At 43.8% G+C, this 16,505-nt stretch overlaps 1 protein-coding gene and 1 long non-coding RNA gene across 3 annotated transcripts in view; one reads left to right on the forward strand and one right to left on the reverse strand.

The window, feature by feature from the left end:
• Arih1 (ariadne RBR E3 ubiquitin protein ligase 1) overlaps positions 1-709 on the reverse strand; it is a 107,903-nt gene extending 107,194 nt beyond the window's left edge. The window contains exon 1 of one of the 2 annotated variants that reach the window (XM_050151840.1): positions 225-709. In XM_050151840.1, coding sequence (XP_050007797.1) covers positions 225-590 — 366 coding nt within the window. In that variant the 5' untranslated portion in view covers positions 591-709. The remainder of the gene's footprint in view (positions 1-224) is intronic. The other variant, XM_050151839.1, reaches the window with a different exon arrangement.
• A 389-nt stretch (positions 710-1,098) lies between these two features.
• Positions 1,099-8,080, forward strand: LOC126507442 (uncharacterized). The gene is made up of 3 exons (XR_007593527.1): positions 1,099-1,294; positions 6,484-6,607; positions 7,089-8,080. It is a non-coding gene; the product is annotated as an uncharacterized lncRNA (long non-coding RNA).
• The last annotated feature ends 8,425 nt before the right edge of the window (positions 8,081-16,505 follow it).

Here is a 16,505-nt window from a genome sequence, read left to right on the forward strand (position 1 = left end):
GTGGTCCTGCAGGAACTGCCGGACAGAGCCGCTCCGGCAGCCCCAGTCCTCCGCCATGCCAGGACTCCGGGAAGCACCGCCCAAACGCACCTCCCAACCGGCCGGCAGAGCGGACAGGCCCGGGACGGGCCAGGCCCAGGCCTGCCCCTGGGGCGCCGCGCGGGCCTCCAGGGTCCGATCCTCCTGCCGGCCCCGGGGCCAGACGGCGTGGCGGGGCCCCTCACCTGGATGACCTCGTTGACCTCCCGGATACATTCCACCATGTGCTGCAGGATCTGTTCGGCCGTGAGCACCTCGTAGCGGTAATCCTCCTCCTGCTCGTGCCCCGGGCCGCCGCCGCCACCGCCGCCGCCACCTCCTCCAGGCCCCAGAGCGCTGCCGCCGCCGCCGCCCGTCTCCCCGCACAGCAGTCCGTCCCGCTCCCCGCCGACGCCCAGCCCAGGCTCCACCAGCTCCACCTCGCCCAGGTCCAGGTTATCATCGTCCGGCTCGTCCTCGTCGTCGTCCTCCTCCTCCTCGGCGCCGCTGTCCTCCTCGCTGCACTCCTCGTCCTCGTCGAACTCGTAGTTGTAGCCTTCGTCCGAGTCCATGGCGCGACGCGCGCGGGCCCGGCGGACGCTGGCCGCGGCGCGGAGAGGGCGGGGACGCCGAGGCCCCGGCTCTCGCTCCGGCTCCGGCTGCCGTCCGGACGCAGGCCTGGTTCCGGCCCCGTGGGCCGCGGCTGCTCCCCCGGTGCGGCGGTTGGAGGTGGGCGGCGGCGGCGGCCGGGAGGGCGCGGAGCAGGGCGGGAGGGAGCGCGGGGGCCGCTTGCTGCCCGCCTCAGTCAGACACCGCTCCGCTCCGGCCTCGGACGGAAAACAGTCCCCAGCGCCACCTCCGCGGCCGCTGCTACCGCTACTGAGCCAACAAAGGGGCGTGCGTCACCGCGTCGCGCTGCGTCATCGCGTCGGTCCCCTGTGCGTCACCGCGCCACGCCCCTTGGCCCCTGCGTAGTAAAAGGGGAGACCCCACGGCCTGCTGGAGAAGGGCTTGAGCGCGGCGGCGCGGGGACGACCGGGCTGGACTGGGAACCAGCAGGTCCTTGAGGCTGAGGCCTTCCGGTCGCTGGGAGGGGCCCGGGGAGCGCCCAGGCAGAGGTTTTTCGCCGCCGGCCTTCCCCGCTTTGGGGCCTCACTGACACTGCTCGCCCGCCCAGGCTAGTTCCGGAAAGCCGTCTGCTGCTCTGCTAAAGTTCCCGTTGCCAGAGTTACTGCCTGGAGGGTGGTAGTACGCGGAACTCCAAATTGTGTGACAGGTAGTTGGAGTGTTGCTGTCCACTCTTGTGAATCTGCAGCGGTTCACGGGTCCCCTGACGCGACGTCATCGTAAAGAGACGTTTCTCGAACTCATTTTGACCCCCACTTCTTGAGGGTCCTAAACAATACGAAAGCCATGGCTTTCCTCAGTTGATCTCTAAGGGCCTTCCAAAAATTAGCGCTCAGTTTCACTGAGTCCTAGTGTCCATGTTATAGCACAGGCATCTAAGGCTCTAGAACAGAAAGGAGACAAGAAAGAGTGTAGCCCTGTGATTGCCCTCTTGCCCACCATGCACAACGGCCCCGGTTTCAATCCCCAGCAGTGGAGCAAAGGCTTTCTGATACATACTGCATATTAGATGAAATGTAAAATACAGGAGAGTCAGGAAACAATACAGGCAAACCACACCTCCAAGGACCGGAGGTGTGCAGAAGTGACCTGTGTCACTGTGGCTAGTTCAACAGAGGACAAGGGAAAGATGCCCTCTCTCAAAACATGGTAACACGGAAGCTTAAAACTCAATCGATAAATGGGAAATATTAAGCAAATTAGTTAGAAGCCATGACAAGGCATGTTATGCCTTTCCAACACTTGACTTAAGTTGTTTTATTTGCTTTGGACCTTGTAAATAGGGCAGGAGAGCCAGGGAATTGTTTTGAAGGAAGCAGAGGCAGAAGAAGCCTCCCTCTTCCGGTAACTGGAAGGACTGGCCAGGCTGGAAACCTTTTAAAAGCTGAATCCTTAATTTATGAAAAGCTTAGCAAATAAAGTACTCAAAATATACATTCCCTTTAGAAACTGGCTTTGAAACGTGAAGATAGATAGATAGATATAGAATAGATATATACCCATATTCATTTGTCAAATTTTTTTTCAAATGATCAAATGTATTTTAGAAAAATATATTTACTGGGTGGGGGCGTGGTATGTGGAGGTCAGAAGAGAACTTGTGGGAGTCAGCTCATTCTCTGTGTGGGCTCTGGTGGAAAGTGACTTGCAGTACCTGCTGAGCCTTTTTAAATTTTTTTAAAAGATAGTCAAGGATGACCTTGAACTCCTGGCCTTCCTGCCTCTGCCTCCCAAATGCTAGGGTTGAAGAAATGTACCAACATGCCCAGCTAAAATCAAAGTTCTTAACATCAGCTCTAGGTTCTATGTTGGTTCTTTGAGTCAGTGGTTCTTTGTTTCTTTTGTTTTGGTTTGGTTTTGGTTTTTTGAAACAGGGATTCTCTGTGTAGCTTTGGAGCCCATCCTCGCACTCACTCTGTAGACCAGGCTGGCCTCGAACTCAGAGATCCACCTACCTCTGCCTCTGAAAGTGCTGGGATTAAAGGCCTGCACCACCACCACCCAGCTGAGTCAGTTTCTATTTAGCAATTATAAGCTATTGCCACAACTGGGACAAGCCATAGACATAAACACACTTTGTTCTTCAGCATCCCTGTTGTGTTACAGCTATGGAAATAATTCGGTAACATTCTTGTGCTCACAGTTTCTCTTATGACAAAATAACAGGCAAAGGCAAGTTAAGGAAGAGAATTAATTTGGTTCACAGTGTGAGGACAAGGTCTGTCCTGGCAATGAAAGCATGGTGACTGAAGTATGAGGCAGCTTGTCACAGTGTATCAGCAGTCAGAGAGATGAATGGTGGTGTTCAGAACACTTTCTCCTTACTCTTCAGTCTAGGACCCCAACCTACGGAATCTTACAGCTCACATTTAGGGTGGATCTCCCACCTTAATTATTGCATCTAGAAAGTCCCACACAGACTTGCCCAGAGGTTCACCTCCTAACCAACTCTTGGTCCATCAAGTTGATGATAGTAACCATGACAGTTTCTGAAGACCTTAAAAACCCTTTGCATCACCTGTCTTTTAATAGTACCTACCCTCCACATCTCCCGTTGGGTACTGAAGTGGCTAGCCACAATCCAAAAAAACATGCTTAGCAATATGCTGACCCTCAATACTGCTGTCACGTTTAGAAATTTGTTCTCAAACTTTGACCTACTCTCCATAACTTTATTAGTTTCCTCGGACCTCCAGCAATGTATGTGGTGGTTCACACCTGTAATTCTAACAGCGCTGGAGCCTGAGGATTGAACTTTGAAGCCACAAAGCCTGGGCTCTGTGAAGGAACCATATCTCAAACAAAAACCAACAACAACAAAACCTACCCCAAATTTGCCCTTTCAGTCCTCTCAAAGCACATGAAATTAAGTTATAGTAAAAATTGAAAGCAGGACCATATTTGGAATTTTGATACTTGAAAATATCAACATCACTGAAATATGCTGAGCAGCTAAACACTATTAAGGGTTGAAAAAGAGAGAAAACAGATAATGCAGGACACAGTGAGAAGTGTAGGTCATCCTAAGAAGCTTACATTAGGGCAGTGTTTCAAGCAGAAGGGTAAAGCAATATGATCCTTGTTCTTTAAAAGATAGATGGGTACTTCATAGAGCATAGGCTACAATGGCATCAGCTAATTATGAGACTATCTCAGACATCCAGGTGGAGAGTAATAATGGCCTGAGCTAGTTTATGACCTTGGAGATACACGTGGTTAAGTCTGGGTGTACTTTGAAGTAGACCCAACAGGTTCAGCGATGAGAACACCAGTATAGCTCTGGATTCCTGAGTATAGACGTAGTGTGCACCTCCTCACGGTCATGTGCTCCCTGCCATGAGAAGACTGTATCTGTTCAAACCATGAGCCAAAACAAACACTTCTTCCATTAGGTTGACTTTGTCAGCTATTTTTTTGTACAGCAACGAGAAAAATGCTACAGAAAATTGGTACCAAGGTGCTGTGATGCGCTTGACCATGTGGATCTTGGACTTTCTGGAGGAACTTGAAAGATTTTGGCACAGTGGATTAAAGAAACCTTAGAATATCATAAGCAGAGACTAAAGGGCCATTCTGGTGAGAGTTTGGGCGAAAGACAAAAGAAATAGAATAGAAATCCCAGAGAACCTAGACAACAATGAGGCCCCTGAGAGAGACATACATGGATCTAATCTACATGGGAAGTAGAAAAAGACAAGATCTTCTGAGTAAATTGGGAGCATGGGAACCTTGGAAGAGGGTTGAGAGGAGAGGAGAGGCAGGGAAGGGAGCAGAGAAAAATGTAGAGCTCAATGAACATAAAATTAATAAAAAAAATCACTGAATGAACTAGATCCGAAAGGAAGGAAGGAAGGAAGGAAGGAAGGAAGGAAGGAAGGAAGGAAGGAAGGAAGAAAAAACAAAGGCCAGGCTCATGCAGTTTTGAAGAGGAATGAGACGCTTAATGTGCTAGAGGCACATTTGTTTGAGTCTAGCAAAAAACTTGAATACATTCTGTCCATGTCCTGAAAGTTTTGAGTAAGCTAATATACTAACTTGTTTGGTATTAGAAATTTCAACAGTGTAACTTTCAGGCTGTGGCACAGTCACTGCTCAGTGTTCTCAGTCAGTGCTACCGTGACAGCATGAGGATGGGAGAAAAGAGTTTTGGCGTAGAGTTAACAAGTGGTAGACTTGTGAAGATCATTAGTTTGACTACTGTCATAATAATCTGCACCCTTGGGAAAACTATAGCCAATTAGATTTAAGCCTTTTATGTCATTGTATTTTAATTACGCTAATATGTATACACCCTAGATCCTTCTTTTTTGAGGGTGTGTGTGTGTGTGTGTGTGTTTGTATATGTGTATGATATGTGTGTGTGTGTGTGAATGTGTATGTGTGGACCAGAGATCAACATCAATTAACTTCCTCGATTGCTTTCCTCCTTAGTTAAGACACGGCTTCTGACCAAAATGGGACTTATCCATTTGGCTAGGCTGGTTGGCCAGTGAGCTTCAGGCATCTGCCTATCTCCACCCCTCCAGGGCTGTGATTACAGATGCCAGCTGCCTACCTGCCATTTCACATGAATGGTGGGGATCAAATTCAGTCAGGAACTTTAGCAACTGAGCCATCTCTTAAGTTCGTCACCCCCAATTTCTAGAAAAGAAATTCATCTTTTTTTTTCTCAGAAAAATCCTCTGTTATCTAATGAATCTTAACTAATATTATGAGCAATGTCAGAATGCATCTAAATTTTTGGTTCTCCTACTCTAGGATAAACATAATCAGGCTCTTGGCAATAGTCATTCCATTCATATTTAGAAAGCATCTTAGATTGAGATTAGCTTATGGTATATGGTGATATTTCAGGAAAACCAGTAGAGCAGCTTCTCTAAGGTCCCAAATTGGCCGAGGGATGACCTGCATACATTATTAGGGTTTTGTTTTTTTTTTCTTTTAATGATTTGATCTGAAAGGTATTGCCTGTGTTATTGTTGTCTGAAGTAATGGGTGGAAGTATTGCACTCTGTAAACAACAGGACATGGTCCTTAGAAAAAGAAAATAGATAAGCTAATACTTCCTTGGTGCAGGAAGGAATCATTTTTGGTAATGCAGTACTCTCATTCCTATATCTGAATGACATTTGAAAAATTATTAGCTCCAGGTGGTGGTGGTACACATCTTCTCTTCATCTACCCCTTACTTCTCCATTATCATTTCTTCTTTGATTGTTGAGACAAAGTCTCACTGTGTACACCTGGCTGACCTAGAACTCATAGAGATTCACTTGCCTTTGAGATCCTGCCTGCTGGGATTAATGGAGTTAGCTACCTGATTTTCTTTCTTTTCTTTCTTCTTCTTTTTTTTTTTTTTTTTTTTTTTTGGTTTCTCAAGACAGGGTTTCCCTGTGTAACAGTCCTAGCTGTCCTGCTGCCCTGGAACTAACTCTTATAGACCAGGCTGGCCTCAAACGCACAGGAATTCACCCCTCTTCCTCCCAACTGCTGGAATTAAAGCCATGTGCCATCACCGCCCAGCCACTACCTGATTTTCTTATGTTGTTTGTTTGTTTGTTTGTCTGTTTTTGAGACTAAGTCTTCCTATAGAGCCCAGGCTGGCCACAAACTTGTAGCAATCATTCTACCTCTGTCTCTTAATGGAGAGATTATAGGCATGTGCCACCACAACTGGGAAAGGGTATTTTCTAATAAAGTTGGAAAAGATTTCTCTATGGGTCCTAATTTCTCTAGTTTGTGTTGCCTTGTGGATAAATTTCGCCTTTGGGTAAATGAATGAATTTGTTTGCACTTGATAAACCAACCACATATTCGTTTTGCTATTGTTTGGACAAGTGTCTTTGCAACCTCAGATGGCTTCAGATTCTCAGACTGAGGAAACTGCCCTCGGAGTTCCACATATTTGCTGTGGTACATGCATCCAAGTGTACATGCATGAGCACACACACACCGAATAAAGGTAATTGAAGAAGAAATCACATTAGACTTTCCTCAGCCTCAATATTTTTTAATATATGTTTTGTCTGTCTAACCTCTCTGCTTATCTAATCCATGTGTTTCAAAACTGCTATTTTTCAAGTCATTCCAAACTTAGTATTTAAAACCTGGAATCTGGGGGCTGGCAAGATAGCTCAGAGGTGAAGAGCACTGGCTGCTCTTCCAGAGGTCCTGAGTTCAATTCCCAGCAACCACATTGTGGCTCACAACCAATCTTATGCCCTCTTCTGGCACACAGGTAGAAGACTGTATGCATAATAAATAAATCTTAAGAAAAGAAATAAAAAAAAAAACCTAGAGTGTGAATCATCCTTGTACCTCCCATTTGCTAGTGTGGGGTCAATTATAACCTGACACTGTGACCAATAGACATTTCTTGACTTCTTTAGTGGATCTTGTCAACATTAAATAAACATTGGTATCTCTTTTGCTAATTCTTCTAGGTCTCCATAAAAACTTGAAGACTGGAAGAAAGAGAAGAAAGAGGAGGGAGAGGCTGAACGTCCATTTCTTCTGCACCACTCCTTATCTGGGACTTCTCTGAGGCACGTGCCCATCTCACCTCCCGCATCTGCAGCTTTTAATGCTGAATTACAAGTTAAGATTGATACAGAAATCAAAACAGACGGGCTACAAAGCCCACAGTGCAGTGTGCTTGTCACTGCATGAAGAACTGCAGCTTGGAGTTAGCTGCCACAGCCTAGAAGCAGCAGTGTTGGGTGTGTCCCAAGAACACCAAAGCTTTCAGAAATGAAAAAGCTTGTCTTCTGTATTTTACTTATTTTTGTTTTTTTGTTCTTCTGGTATCTTCTTTTGGAAACAATACCGTGATTTAAAAGTCATAACAGGGCTCTGGACAGCTTCAGTACCACAGTATTTGCCTTGCAAACACAAGGGACTGTGCTCAATTCTCAGCACCAAACAGCTACAACCAGCACAATCACCCTTTCCAACTCCAGCAACCAAATGTCGCCTCTTCCAGTCATGTTTCAAGATGGCAGAGATCAAATTTCTCTATACCCTCAGTCAATATCAGAAGAGTGATAATGGAAAGCTTATGGTATTTGACTTCTTGTCTAGAATTTTCTATGAATTGCTTCACATTTTGCTTTTATGAACAGCTAATTTTGAGCTGGCTGGCTCAGTGGGTCAACATTTCTTACCTTCGTGGCATGAGCTTGATCCTAGGACCCACATGGTGGAAGAAAAACCAATTCTTGCAAGTTTTCCTTTGTCCTACACATATACATGTATGTATGTGCATTCACATACTAAATGTAAAAAATAGGGAGTTTAACATGCTTAGAAGTGTGAGTAACATTGCTGCTGAAACACTAGAATTTCCATTTTAAAGAGTTTTAAAGGGCAAAAAAAAAAAATACTAAAATCACCACTTTGTCTCTCTGTGTTCCTAAATAAAATGGTCCCAAAGTGCTGTAGTAGTTATCAATTGGCATATTTCTTTATACAACACAAATCAAATTGTGTGTGGGCACATTTTTTTCAAGGCATATGAGAGCTGTGAGCCTTTGTAACTTTCTACAGGAATATATGTGGAGAGGCAGGCGGACTCTGTGAGTTCGAGACCAGCCTCGTCTACAAGAGCTAGTTCCAGGACAGGCTCCAAAACCACAGAGAAACCCTGTCTCGAAAAAAAAAAAAAAAAGAAGAAGAAGAAGAAGAAGAAAAGAAGAAGAAGAAGAAAAAAAAAAAAAAAAAAAAAAAAAAAAAAAAAAAAAAAAAGAAGAAGAAGAAGAAGAAGAAAGAAAACCCTATGCAAAGGAATATATGTGGAGGGAGGATCAGACACACAGGAATGTGGTGGGGAAGTCGATATTCGGAGGATGTTTTTTCTTTGAGGTACTGGGAATTGACTAAAATAAGCCCCTTCCCTTTAGTCACCATTTTTATTTGGGAGTTCTGTTTTTTGAAACAAGGTCTCTTAACGTCCTGCAACTGAACAGTAAACCATACTGACCTTGAACCCAAAGAGATCTACCAGCCTCGCCTCCCAAGTACTGGGATTAAAGATGTGCACCATCACACCCAGGGAAAATTTTTTCTAGTTTTTTTTTTTTTTTTAAGACAGAGTTTTCCTGGGTGGCCTTCCTGCCATGGTGTCCAGTGTTCTGGGCTTACATCACTATGCCTGGCTCTGTTCAGCTAACTATTAAAGGCACTGTCATGTAGCAGTTAGCACCATAGGGTTCAAAGCAGGAAACCCCACGAATTAAGTATGTTACTTTACACTATTTACTATCTTGTGAGCCTGATACCACATCTGAATACAAAACAAGAATTACTATTTTCTTCATTTGATTATAACAGATGACTAAATATAAAGGATTCAAAGCACAAAGCTTTGTTTTAGGCCTAAATATGTACAAAGACGGCCACTTAGTCTGTTTTAAATGACTGGCCCTTAGATCAGTCTCAAGCAGCATTCATTTGTGAAGTTGTTGGAAAGGTCACTATGCTCTTACAGGCCTGTATATTAGTTAATTTAACAAGTCAGTCATCAATATGTCGGGCGTGATGCTAGCTATTTAGGTTAAGAAGATGAATAAAATTATTTCAGCCATTGACATGCTCATAGACTCATAATAATAGACACATTTTAAGCCATGAATCACACAATAATATGTTAAGTATTAATACCATAGTAGATGATGACCTGAATGTTGGGAAACAAGATAGGACTCTGACTCATAGTAGGAAGCAGACAAGATTGTCAACGAGGACTTCTAAGAGTTGTGAATGGCCCAAGCTGAGTATTTGTGAAAGAATAATGTTCTGGAAAGAATTGGAATGTATGTGTAATGATAATATGGATTAGTGGCTGGAGAGGTGACTCAGCATTAAGAGCATTGGTTGCCCTTCCAGAAGACTAAGGTTTCATTCCCAGCACCCACATGTCCTAGTAACTTTTGTTTTGCTGTGGAAAAACATGACCAAGGCAATTTACAAAACAGAGCATTTGATTTGGGGTTCACAGTTCCAGAGGGTATTAGAGTCTGTGCCCATCATGGAGGGGAGCATGGCAGCAGGATTGGTGCCAGAGCAGTAGCTGAGAGTTCACATCGGATCTCTGTGAGAACCTCAATCCTGCCAAGGACTATGTAAACGAAGTTGGACTCAAACCTTCCTGCAGTCAGATACAGATGGGAGCCTTGGCCAATCCTTCATTTGCACCCCTATGATGAATACTGAGATCAGTAACCCAGCTAAGCAACAACCAGATTTTGACTGACAGATACTGAAATAATAAATTTTTGTTTACTTTCGAGACACATGTCACATGGACAAGGCTGGTCTTAAACTTACCATGTAGTCAAAGATGACTCTGAGTTTATCACCGAAATCCTCTTGCCTGCACTCCCTGATTGCTGAGATTACAGACGTGCCACCACAACAAGTCTTTCAGTGCCAGGGATCAAACTCAAGGCTTCACCCGTGCTGGGCAAGAACTGTACCAACTGGGTTGCAGCCTCAGTCCTGGCTTACTTCACCTTCATCCAGTATCTCATCTTCCAGATGACCAACTACCCAAGGGATATGATACCAAGGAATATGGACTGAGTATCCTCTGCCATAAGAACTTAGTGCCTCTTAACGTTCTTCCAATTTGTCCTGTGGAGTGAGTCTCACGTGACCCTGTAGCAGCAGTACTTAGTGATACTTAGGAGGCATACAATAAGTAGAAGATTTGTTTCGGCATTCATGGTATCAGTTTAGAATCTTGCTCCACAATTAGTAGAACTTGGCGAACATTAAACAACTAAAAGGATGCTTGGAGCCTTCTGAAGAATGGTGCTGAAGGCAATATCTACAAGCAAAATATAGATGTGTATGATTACAGACCCCGCAGATGTCATCTGCAAAAGCAATATCACAAATAAAAGAGACAAATTGGCTAGGCTGATAAGATGGCTCAGAGGATAAGAGCACTGGCTGCTCTTCCAGAGGTCCTGAGTTCAATTCCCAGCAATCACATGGTGGCTCACAACCATCTATAATGAGATCAGGTGTCCTCTTCTGGCCCACAGGGATACATGCAGGCAGAATATTGTGTATATAATAAATAAATAAATCTTTAAAAAAAAAAGAGAGACAAATTGGGAGAAATACTTGCAACATGGTTCACTCATGTTTGATGTGTAAATTTTCATATGAGTTTAAAAGAAACCTATTTAAAAACATGCTAATGTGCTTGGAAGTTTGGTATAAACTAAACTCCAGATGCCCAAGCAAATGACAGAAAGGTCACCTTTATTGTAGTTATTTTAATTTAGTTGGTTTCATTTTTTGAGGCAGAGTCAATAAAGTCCTAGCTGTCCTGGAATTCCCTATATAGACCAGGCTGGTCTCAAATTCATAGAGATATGTCTACATCACTTGACTTATAGCTGTTTATTCTAAATATTAAATCCCCCTTTATTACTTCTATGCAAAATAAGAGGCAGAATACAAAATGTCAAAAATGATTGTAATGACAGTTGAAAGGTGTCTCAAGGAACTGAAAGCCAACACGTAAATGTACAGCTACAGACGGACTGAAGGACCCACTTTGGACTTGTGTGGCTGTTTCTGTTTGCAAAAGGCTTTAGTAGTTAACGCTATCTGCCCATCTGTTGCTGACCTTCCTAGGTCTCCCAACAGATGGCAGCTTAAGGAGTGAGAGTTTGAACGGAGAACTGTTGAAGTCTTACTTCTGCTTTCATTTAAAAAACAATAACAACAAAAAGACTAGACTTGATAAACACCGAGACACATGAGCTCAAGTAATAAGTGAGAAGACAGTCAGAAAAGGGAAAGAATTAGTGGACTGGATTGATTTCCCCGTTTATCTTTGGGTGTGTCTGTAGGGAGTATGAGCATGTAGGTGTGAGTTAAGCAGAGAGTGGAGGAGGCCAGAGATAAATTTCAAATAACTTCTTTATTATTCATCATAATTTATTTATTTCATTTCTTTTACACAAAGTCTGTTGCAAGGAGGGCCACTTGTTGGTCCTGGCCGCCCAGCTAGCTTAGTCCCGAAATAACCACACAGAAACTATATTAATTAAATCACTGCTTGGCCCATTAGCTCTAGTTTCTTATTGGTTAGTTCTTACATCTTAATTTAACCCATCTCCATTAATCTGTGTATCACCACAAAGTTGTGGCCTACCAGCAAAGGTCCAGCATGTCTATCTCCAGTGGCGGATCCATGGCTTCTTTCTGACTCTGCCTTCCTCCTCCCAGAATTCAGTTCTGTCTTCTCCACCTACCTAAGTTCTGCCCTATCAGGCCAATTTCTTTATTCATTAACCAAGAAAAGCAACACACAGAAGGGATTGCCACATCAAAAGTCTCTCACTGGACTGGAGTTCTCTGGTTTGGTAGACTATCTGGATGTCAGACCTGAGGGATGCTCCTCTCTCTACCTCCCCAGGGCTGCTGGGGTTACCTGTACCTTCACACCTGGGGCTGTGTGGATGCTAGTGATCTGAACTCAGGTCCTCATGCTGTACAGAAGTGCTTTAGCCCTGAGCCATTTCCCTTGGACTGCTTTTTCAAAGATCACTCTGGGATAACAAATTATTGCTGTGGACCCTATGTGATAGCTACAGAATAAGAAGCAATAACTTGCTATATTGGACACAACTACACTAATTGAGATGTGGGTGGTCACAAATATTTATAATCCCAGCACTCAGGAGCCTGAGAAAGAATGATTATTGCAAGTTCAAGACAAGCCTGCTCCACATAGTGATCCTATCATAAATAAAAATATTAATAATAATTCTTGAACTGGGTTATCTCCAGACAATGCTGCACACATTTAGGGTGGACCTTCCCACTTTGAATTACTCTGATCAGAAAAATTCCTCGCAGGATTGCCCCACAACTTGCCTTTTAGTTGATTCCAGATCGAGCCAACAAAACTGACCTATATATTTAGTTGCTTTCAAAAACCTTAAAAGCCTAACTGTCTCAGGTTCAGCTGCAGAGTGCTTTTGTAGCATGCACAAGGGCCTGGGTTCCTAGCGTAGAGTCATCCTTAATCTGGCATTTGCTCCTTTAATCTTGTTTTTATTGGAGCAATAGGGTACAGGCCCTGAAGTCTGAGTACTTGGTTTCAAATTCCGAGCCAACAGTAACTATGTAATCTTGCTGTTAACTTTATTGGCTTCATTTGTAAGGTAGAGAAGCTAATAGTACTTTATTTGTAGGAGTGGGTAAAGATCCTATGGGATATTATCTATAAAATGCTCAACATGGTGCTTAGCACACATAGAAAATATTCAATAAACCTTAGCTACTTATTATTCAAGTAAACAGACTTTAAAACAATAACCTGATGGGCAAGAATGTCATTAAAACAAGAGGTCAAAAAAACTGAATTGGAGTTTAGAGACGGACGAGAAAGACAAGGGCATGGGGTGGAAGGTCAGAACCACATAAAAGCTAGCAGGAAAATGAACTCAAGAAAACGACAACTAGTGTATTCTGTATATTTGGGGATGTGGGGGAATTGAGAGCCTTAGAGGTTTAGTTGAAGTGGGGTAGAGGAGATTGACTTATTCTTGTTTGCCTTGCCTGGGGCAAATAGGGGGGGGAAAAGAGCTGAAATCCAAAGAATGGACAGAAATAGAAAGGGATTGAGGACACCTGGACACCTGGGACTGGATAGATGGTAAAGTATTTGCTATACAAGTATGAGAACCATGTAAAATGTCAGGCATGGTGGCTCATGGTTATAATCACAGTGCTGGAGAGGCAGAGAGAGGATGGCTAGTCAATCTAGTGGAATCCGAGAGCTTAGGGTACAGTGAGAGTTCTTATCTCAAAACAAAGGTGAGTGGACCTGGGGGGATGCCTCAATCGTTAAGAGCACTTGCTGCTCACGCAGAGGACCCCAATTCAGTTTCTAGCATCCGCAGAAGTTCTCAAGAGTCTAAAACTCCAGTTCCAGGGGATTCGACTCCCTCTTCCAGCTTCTCCAGGCACTGTATGCACGGGGTGCACCTGCAAACACACAGGTAAGACACTCATAAAATTAGAAAAATAGTCTTTAAAAGAAAAAGAAAAATCTTGGTGAAGCAATTGAGAAAGATCTCTAATGTTAACCTCTAGCTCTTGGATGATCACATACAAACCACACACACACACACAACACACAGCACACACACAACACATACACTGCACAACACACACACACTATACACTACACAACACACACACACACACCACAAAAATTGGAAGTATTCAAAATCATTGATTAGTTTTATGGCTGAAAGGGACTCTAATGTTACATCAGGGAAAACTGAAACTGAATAAACCTGCTCCCTGATTTTCAAAGGGGCCAAAGCCCAACAGCTGGGAAATTTTTAGCCACTTTACAGCGCAGTACTGACTGGCATGAGTTCTTAAAAGTCAGCATTTGTGATGTACGCTTAGAAAACTCGGTCCATGGATTCCTAAATACTTCCTTGGGACTCCTGGTAGAATGATATGATAATATTTTAATGTTCTTTTGTTTGTTTGTTTGTTTGCTTGCTTGCTTTTGTTTTTCCAGACAGGCTTTCTCTTTCTTTGGCGCCTGTCCTGGAACTAGCTCTATAGACCAGGCTGGCCTAAAACTCACAGAGATCTGCCTGCCTCTGCCTCCCGAGTGCTGCGATTAAGGGAATGTGCCACCACCACCCAGCTTTTAATGTTCTTATTTTAAATGTTTTAAACATCTGTTTATTTGGAGGAAGGACTGCAGAGGTCAGAAGACAATGTCCAGGTGTGTCAGTTCTCTCTGTCCACCACGTGGGGCCCAGAGATTTAGGTTGCTGGGCGATGGTGGCACACGCCTTTAATCCCAGCACTCGGGAGGCAGAGGCAGGCGGATCTCTGTGAGTTTTAGGCCAGCCTGATCTGCAGAGCAAGTTCCAGGACAGCTTCTAAAGTTACACAGAGAAACCCTGTCTCAAAAAAACTAAAAATCGCCGGGCGGTGATGGCACACACCTTTAATCCCAGCACTCGGGAGGCAGAGGCAGGCGGATCTCTGTGAGTGTGAGGCCAGCCTGGTCTACAAGAGCTAGTTCCAGGACAGGAACCAAAAGCTACAGAGAAACCCTGTCTCGAAAATCAAAAAAAAAATTAAAAATCAAACCAAAACAAAACAAAAGCTCAGGACATCATATTGCCAGCACAGGGTAAAACAAAACAAAACAAAGCAAACAAACAACTATTAATAGTGCCTCTCAGAGATGTCTTTCTTGGGCTCCTTCTCCAGAGACTCTGGTGAATTATAGTGAAAACATGAGATCTGTTTTGTTAGAAACTATCCAGGTTGTTAAAAACTATCCAAGTATTTTCTTGATAAATCAAGACCTACCTACTCTGTCATCTGTCCGTGATTGTAATGAGTATCTAAAATAACCAGCTTGGAAGAGTCCAGCATGGTGATGCATGCTTGTTTGTAACCCTAGCATTTGGGAGGCTGGGGCCAAGAAATTATGAATTTGAGCCAATTTGAGCCATCCTGAACATACAGACAAAACAAAAGAAAAGGAAGAGAGAGAGAGAGAGAGAGAGAGAGAGAGAGAGAGAGAGAGAGAGAGAGAGAGAAAACAAATGAATTTCTAAGAAGAAAAGGTTTGTTTTGGGCTCACAGTTTTGGAGGCCTCATTCCATGCTCATTTGGAGCTCTTTCTTTCTTTAAGCCAGGCCATCTGTCAAGGCAGGGAAATGTGAAATAACAAAGCCATTTGCTTCATAGCAACTAAGAAGCAGAGAAAGACCAGAAAGGGCCAGAGTCCCAGTTTCCCTTTAAGAACATATTCATGCTAGCAGTGGTGGCCCACATCTTTAATCCCAGCACTCAGGAGACAGAAGCAGGCGGATCTCTGTGAGTTCGAGGCCAGCCTGGTCTACAAAGAGAGTTCCAGGACAGCCAAGGCTGTTACACAGAGAAATCCCATCTCTCGAACAAACAAACAACAGTCCTGTGGTTGTCAATCTCATTCACTGATTTGTACTAGAGATTGAATCTCTATATTTTATATTATATGCCACTAGGTTAGATTTCTAAATTCAGTCTTTGCTTGTTTGCTAACAAGCAAACATCTGATTCAGTCAATCCTAGGTGGGCTCCGAGGTTCTGATTCTTCAGAGCCTCTCAGTAATGTGTGCCTTACTGGTCCACAGTGCACGTGGGGAAGTGCTAGGGCGGACAACCTTAACTTCACATGGCAATTATATGTAACGCTGCCTCGCCCTGCCTGCCTAACTGCTTTTTGAATTCCAATAGCTTTCCAATGCCTGGGTCTCATTTGCTTTCCAAACTTTTATCTTCCCACTTCCTTCTCATTTGAGCCTTATTGGTCTCACCTTTCAGGCTTTGCATGTGTCTAGTGAATAGATCTTCGGCTGTGGATCCATTACTTACTGTTAGGTGGGTGCTAGTGTAAACATCATGCCCTAGTTCTTCCTGGGATGGAGATAGAAAACCTTCCTCAGTCTGTGCCCCACAATAAGAGCTTGCGAACAGGGACTGGGGCACATGATTCTGAAGTAGAATGCTTGCTTTGCATATGTTAGGTATCCTCACCAACCAACCAAACCAAACAACAACAAACAAAAGCCTTTGCGGACTGCAAAGGTAAGCCAGCAGCCATGTGAGGGACACTGTAGTAATTAACAAAAGGAACCAGTAACTTCAGGCCATGTGGTCATTGTTGATCAAGTGAGCTTCTCATAGTATCAGTGTAAATTTTTTTTTCTTTTTTCTTTTTTTTGGTTTTTCGAGACAGGGTTTCTCTGTGGTTTTGGAGCCTGTCCTGGAACTAGCTCTTGTAGACCAGGCTGGTCTCGAACTCACAG

This window comes from Alexandromys fortis, unplaced genomic scaffold (genome assembly GCF_014885135.2).
Source record: "Alexandromys fortis isolate MF-2015 unplaced genomic scaffold, M_Fortis_MF-2015_v1.1 scaffold_70, whole genome shotgun sequence".
NCBI lineage: Eukaryota > Metazoa > Chordata > Mammalia > Rodentia > Cricetidae > Alexandromys > Alexandromys fortis.